The sequence below is a fragment of the Benincasa hispida genome, chromosome 8 (genome assembly GCF_009727055.1).
Source record: "Benincasa hispida cultivar B227 chromosome 8, ASM972705v1, whole genome shotgun sequence".
NCBI classification, from domain to species: Eukaryota; Viridiplantae; Streptophyta; class Magnoliopsida; order Cucurbitales; family Cucurbitaceae; genus Benincasa; species Benincasa hispida.
The window spans coordinates 10,169,785-10,177,060 of NC_052356.1; the positions used below are offsets into that span (position 1 = coordinate 10,169,785).

The 7,276-nt window shown below is 34.3% G+C and overlaps 1 protein-coding gene across 2 annotated transcripts; it reads left to right on the plus strand.

Moving 5' to 3' along the window:
- Positions 1-288: 288 nt before the first annotated feature.
- Positions 289-3,687, plus strand: LOC120082779 (berberine bridge enzyme-like 18). Of its 2 annotated transcripts, none has more exons than XM_039038082.1 (2): positions 289-1,188; positions 2,786-3,687. In XM_039038082.1, exons 1-2 carry the CDS (start codon positions 309-311, stop codon positions 3,571-3,573), a joined length of 1,668 nt encoding a protein of 555 aa, XP_038894010.1. In that variant the 5' UTR covers positions 289-308; the 3' UTR covers positions 3,574-3,687. The 2 variants fall into 2 exon arrangements, with proteins under 2 accessions (XP_038894010.1, XP_038894011.1); XM_039038083.1 differs by having other exon boundaries at positions 2,789-3,687.
- The last annotated feature ends 3,589 nt before the right edge of the window (positions 3,688-7,276 follow it).

Genomic DNA, 7,276 nt, shown 5'->3' on the forward strand with positions numbered 1-7,276 from the left:
GCTGTTTAGGGTGCTGAGATGATATAGAATGTGGAAAATTCTGATGTCTGGAGAATTCTGATCGAGTATGTTCAAATACTGAGATGATATGTTCCGAAAATGGGCCCACAAACAATTAAAATCGGTAAAATAGGATAATGACCTCCAAAATGGGTCCATATAGGATGTGGGCATATACCCTCTCATATTGTATTAGAAGAGAGAGATGTTAATTCGCAATAATGTGAGTCTACTACTATATTTATAAATAATGAACCATTTTGTTTTACAATTGCATAAGATCTTAAAAGCAGAAAAATTTAAAGAGAATGAAATATTTTTGGAGCTCCTATTATAGCTTCATATCTCTTCTTCTTCTTCTTTCATTAGCAACATTGGGATGTTGGGGTGACAATGGGGAAGATTTTGTTCACTGTATTTCTCTTCATTCCTCAAACAATAATGACTCAAATACAACCCTCATCCACACTCCATCTTCTTCCTCTTATTCTTATGTTCTAAATTTCTCCATTCGAAACCTTAGATTCTCCGAACCTGAAACTCCCAAGCCAGTGGCCATCATCACACCATCACACGCTTCCCATGTCCAAGCTGCAGTCATTTGCTGCAAAAGCCATGGCCTCCAAATCCGAACTCGAAGTGGTGGCCACGACTTTGAAGGTCGTTCTTACGTCGCAAACGTCCCATTCGTGTTGATTGATTTGATAAACCTCAATTCAATTACCATTGACACTGAGGACGAGAGTGCATGGGTCCAATCTGGGGCGACTATCGGTAAACTCTATTATAGAATCGCCGAGAAAAGTCAAACCCTTGGATTTCCTGCGGGGTTCGCGCCGACTATTGGAGTTGGGGGGTACTTGAGCGGCGGCGGGTTTGGGATGATGGTTAGAAAATATGGTCTTGCTGTAGATAATGTGGTGGATGCTTATGTTGTTGATGCAAATGGGAGAATTTTTGATAGACATTCAATGGGAGAGGATTTGTTTTGGGCCATTAGAGGAGGTGGGGGAGGAAGCTTTGGGATTGTGTTGGCATGGAAGTTGAAGTTGGTTCCAGTCCCTCCCATTGTTACATCCTTTGCTCTCCATAAAACTTGGGACCAAAACGCGGCTGACTTAATCCATCGCTGGCAATACGTCGCGCCGGAGGTAGATGAAGATCTTTTCATCACCGCTTGGGTCACAGGTTTGCTTAATTTCTGAAAGTAAAAGTAATATTTGACTGTGTTTGACATACATGTCTTAGAATAGTTTGGGCTAATTATTTAGATAAAAAGAACCATATTTGGTTGCATCTTAAGCTCCACATGAAAACTCTAAAAATTATTTAACAAAAGAAATACAAAAGTTTAGCACGTGGCAAATTATGGTTGGATAATTATTTAACTGGAGATAGCAAACAGTGGTGGTGTTCGAGAACGGAGCATGGCTACAATAGAGTTAGAGATGATGACATTGGAAAGTTTTCCTGAGAAAGACGAAATAGTACTAGCATACTAATCGAAGAAAAAATGAATTAGCGAGGCAAATAGAACGAGGTCCCATTTAGTAATCATTTTGTTTTGTATTTTACTTTTGAAAATTAACTTTATGAACACTATACTACCTCCAAATTTCTTCCTTTGTTATCTACATTTTACCAATGATTTAAAAAATCCAAATCAAATTTTGAGACCTAAAAAAGTAGCTTTCACAAGATTGTTTTTGTTTTTGGAGTTTGACTAAGAATTCAATCATTGTACTTAAAAAAGATGCAAACATTGTAAGAAATGTGGATGAAATAAACTTCATTTCTAAAAACAAAAACAAAAACGAAATGGTTATCAAACAGGGCCTAACCATTTTGGTTTTGGTGTTTGTTTTAGAAAATTAAGGCTATGGACACTACTACCATTTCTAAATTTCTTCATTTGTTATATTCTTTTCACGAATGCTTTAAAAAATCAAGCAAAATTTTGGGAATTGAAAAAATAGCTTCCAAAAAGTTGTTTTTGTTTTTGGAATTTAACTAAGAATTCAACCATTGTACTTAATAAACTTACAAATCATTACAAGAAAAATTGGATGAAATAGGTTTAATTTTAAAAAACAAAAATAAAAAATCAAATGGTACCAAAAGGAGCTTAAAAAATAAACATACATAGAACGGGTATTTATATGTTTAATTTTCAAAAATTAAAAACAAAATAGTTATTGAATGGAGGTTTGAAAATTCCTAAATGAGAAAAATAAATAGTTCATATAACATACATTCTACCTTTCTTTATAATTATATTTAATGCATTTTTAAAGAAACTCATTATTAAATAAATAATTGTGCTCTCTTTTTGTGTTGAATTGGTTTATTCAAGATATGTCAACCTTTTAACTTCTTTTAAATCCACTCTATTTTAAAAAATAATCTGTTACATTCCATTTCATTTTTTAAGTCTTTTTCTAATTTCTTTTTAGATCACAATTCAATTTATAATAAACAAAAATACATGTGAGAATCACATACTTATCAATGATATGTTCCATCATTTGAGTGAAAATTAAACTACATTCAAAATAGTTTAAAAAATAAGTTGCAATATAATTTTCACCCTTGTTTTTTTTAGTATAACAATTGTGGGGTGAGAATTGAATCTCTAACCTCTAGAGTCGAAGGTCATGCCAATTATCATTGAATTAAGCTCACTTTAGCACATATAATACATGTTAATGTCATCTAATAGTGACAAAGTGTTTTCGTCTATCCCATTTGTCGTATGCTTAATAAAAAAAGCACCATTAAATCTTAGCAGCTTCAAATTCAAGCAAAGAAGGTGGAAGAATTATGGAGGCTTCATTCTTCTCTTTATTTCTTGGAAAAGCAGACAAGCTTCTTTCTCTTATGCAGAAGACTTTCCCAGAGCTGGGGCTTAAAAAAGAAGATTGTCTAGAAATGAGTTGGATTGAATCAATGGCTTTTATGGCAAGTGGGTTCGTTTCTGCAAATAATGTAAAGCTATTGCTCGATAGAACTCCACTAAGCAACGACAGATACAAAACCAAATCTGATTATGCAACTAAGCCCATCTCAAAAACTGCCCTCGAAGGTATGTGGGAAAGGTTCAAAATTGAAGAACTAGAAACAGTGCAGCTCATGTTGATCCCTTTCGGAGGTAAAATGAATGAGATTTCTGAAACAGAAACCCCTTTTGCATATCGAGCTGGATATCCCATACAAATCGGCTACTACGTTACATGGCAAGATCCCGATGCTGATTTGAGACACTTGAAATGGACTCAAGAGCTCCACGATTACATGACTCCTTTTGTATCGAAATCACCGAGAGGTGCGTATATTAATTATAAAGACCTTGACATTGGAACAAACAAAGAGGACGGGATCCCGACCAGCTATGAGGAAGCAGGCGTTTGGGGGCATCCATATTTTGGGAATAATTTTGAAAGGTTGGTGGAAGTGAAAATGAAAGTGGATCCATTTAACTTCTTTCGACATGAGCAAAGCATACCGCCAGCAAAGATGGCTTCATGCCCCGATGTGCCTCATGAGACCCTTCCTAATGCAATGCAATATCTCTAGACAAAAATTACTAGCTAGTGCTTTTGGCTTTGAAATAATAATGTAATTCCATTTATGTTTTTATGCATCTTTAATAAAATAAATATTGGATTGACCATGGGAAAAAATTAAGGATTCATCACACACACTATAAAATTTGGATTTATTCTATTATATATTGTTGTTGTTTCCAAAGGAAAAATTTGGGGCATTTTTTTCAAATTATTATAGATTTTCAAGTTTTTTATATCTGAAAAAGAAGTACATGTAATCAAAATAAAAGGAACGTTGATGAACACAATGATGCTAACAACGTGACCAACATAGAGCTAAGTAGAGAATGAAATAACACACAATATATTAGCCCAGTTCGATATAACCTTACCTACGTCTAGGCGGCTCAGGACCCAATTGAAAAGAAGATAATAATATTCAAAAGGTTTACAAGAAAGTCCACTTATCTAATAAAACTACTATCAAGTAATACAGTAAACCTTAAATAGGTATTTAGTTTATACTTCCTCTAATATTACCTATCTCAAATTCTTGTAACAACTCAGACTCCTGAGTCAGAAGCTTTTGACTTGTTCGATCTTCTAATAATTCAAGATTCACACACAGCCTATGAAAATTTGGCAGCGTTTCTTTCTTCTTCTTTCTGTAACAGCCGCACATGAAGATACAAAATCTGTCAATCAAAAACCTACCTTTAATCTATATTTTAAAACTTCTTTTTATAACAACTTCTAAAAGGAAGATACAGACAAGATAACCAACGTCAATACAAAAAAAGGTAAGCAGAAGAAACATTCTAAAAGCAAAACGAAACGGTCTAACCCGAAGTCAACCGAAAAAGATCCATCATTCAAATAAAAGAAAATTTATGTGCCAATAAAGTAATAACAAGCTCCCTTTTGGCAGAAATATTTTCTTTTATTGGCAATCATGTGATGACAAGAGGAGCAAGAAGCCAAAAAAAAAAAAAAAAAAACCATAGACCAAACAACAACACAACAATTTGCAGGCCAACCAACAAAACAAAATAAACCCAAACCAAACCTATACACCAAAACCAACAGTCAAGCCAACAAAACAAACCAACAAAACAGTTTTGAACCCAAAGAAACCAAACCCATAAAAACAAAAGCCAAGCCAACAAAACAGTATATCCACACAGAAACCAACCCCAACACAATACTACTCCCCCTTGATTTCCATAAGAAGAAAATTAAACATGTAGAGATGAAGAATGATGTGAAGTAGATGGAGCTTCATCTAGAGGCAAAGTAAACTCAACAATTGAACTAAAGTATCAACAATCGCCCGACGATCAGTAAGAGATCAAATGATGCTACTCAAGGTCTGTGATTCAAAGGTCGACACTTGTAAAATACGAGTTTCAAGATCAATGGGAATTAAGAGACCACCTTCAGGAGCACGAAGATCATCAGGTACATGTACGTCATCAGTCTTGGGTGGACGAATGTTATGCATAATATCATGTTGAGTTGTATGTCCTAAAACTCACCGTTTGTAATGTTAAACATATTTTATTATCAATAAAGATGTCATTGATGTTTATTCAATAAAATTGTTGTTGAATATGTTAATACACTTGTAAAGTTTAAATCCAATAAACTAAAGATCCATGACTATTATTTGAATACATGAACTTTATGTGGAGACATAAAATTGGATCAAGTTCAGTAAATAGCCAAAATGGTCTATAGTATATGAATAAGACTGGGTACCTTATTCTGGTAACACTATTGGATGCGGCCCACTCTGTAGTTATTACAATTTATTGTAAAGTGCTACAAATGAAGTGATCCTGATTCATTGATGTATTGACATGAGGAGTGGGGGCATTTTATACAATGAGTTTTCATAAGATCGGACTAAGAATGAAGTCACTCTTACTTTATAACACTGTTTACTATTTAAGATTGACTATTTCAAAGCAATGATCTAGGTAACTTGACCTTAATTCTGAGCTAACTATGAACTCCTGTTTATCTTAAATGATCCTTAGATTTGCATGGGTGAGGGTTGGCTCAACAGCATCGACTCAATAAGTCTTCCATTTCAGGGGTAAGACCAGGTAGATAGCTGATGACATAGAATGCAAGACAGAATTCACTCCTACCCACTTTTAGGGATAGTAGAGAGGTTGTTCCCTTAAGTGCTGACTTCAGATATTGAACAAGAGGCCCCACCCTCTCATTAGCTTAAGAGAGGCTCAGTTTAGTGATTGGATCATAAACCAATTGTTCATTAGAGGATCAATGGGACTTAAGGAGCAAGATGTAATCTCGGGGGTAAAACAGCTTTTGACCCAACTGTTATTACGAACAACCTGTGAAGGGTTAACTTACTAATCATGGTTATAAGAAGTGGACATAATATATCTACAGTGAGGGAAGTTCAACTACTGGGCTTTAGTGGAATAACTCGGTAGTTAACGGATGGTGATTAATTAGGTTAAAGAGTTTAGTCGGTTAATCACGGATTGTTAGAGCCCATGATCTGTAGGTCCATTAGGTCCCCATACTAGTTCATATCAGACTAAACCTTAGAGTAGTGTGACAAACGAGTTTGAAGTGTTCAAATTCGGTTTTTGGAGCAAAGCGATAAATATATACGATATATTTAACCTAATGTTTAATTGTGAATTAAACATAAAGAGAGAGAAAATAAGAGATATTTAAATAAGATTCAAATATCAAGATTATGAATAAGGATTCTTATTCATTGGGATTAGTGTTGAATTTAATATTAAATTAAATTAATTAAATTCTTTAATTAATTCTTTAATATTAATTTAATTTTAAAATTGACTATTAGAATTAATTTTGAAATTAAATGGAATTGGTCAAAATTGCATTGAAAGTCAAATTTGTTGACTTTTGACCATGAAAGTCGAAAAGTAAAATTTGTTGACTTTGGACTTTGAGAATCAAAATTTTGACCATTGACCAAGTTAGTAAAAAGATCAAACATTTATGAGTGGGAAATGCCAACTTTTGCATGGCTAAGTGTTGTCTTCATTTGAAGACACTTGTCTCACTAAATCCCACATTGAATTAGTGGATTTTTCAGTGTCAAATTCTCATCAAACTCAAAGTTGCATGATTTTCATGTAATGGCCTTTAAAAGGGAGTTTTTAATGAATTTTGAAAACTCTTGGCCATAGTGGAAATTAATGAAATTATGTGATAATTGTTGGGGTTGATGCCCTAAAGTCTCGTGTCCTATAGTTTGTAAACAGTTTATACAAACGCTTGTGAGGTATAATATATGATATTTTACTTCACTTTTTGATTTTGCTTAGTTGTTTGTATTATTTGCTTTACCACAAACCAATAAACCTAAAATCTCTGGTTATCTGTATGTAACTTAAGCATGTATGTGGTGACATACAAGTGGATCATGTCTTAAGTGATAACCAAAATGGTCTATAGTATATGGATATAGGAGGGAAACCTTATCCTGGTAATGCTCCAGATGCGACCCGCATTGTGGAATGGTCACAAGTATTGTGACTTATCACATATGGTCTGATCATGATCATTCGTGTAGGAGACATGCGAGCGGGGGCGTCCTATACAAAGAGTTTGTATAAGACCTGACCTCGAAGTGTTAACGTCTCGTCATATAACTCCGTTCATGGCTGAGACTTCACTTCACTAGGATGACCATAGGTAACATGACCTCAATCCTGAGT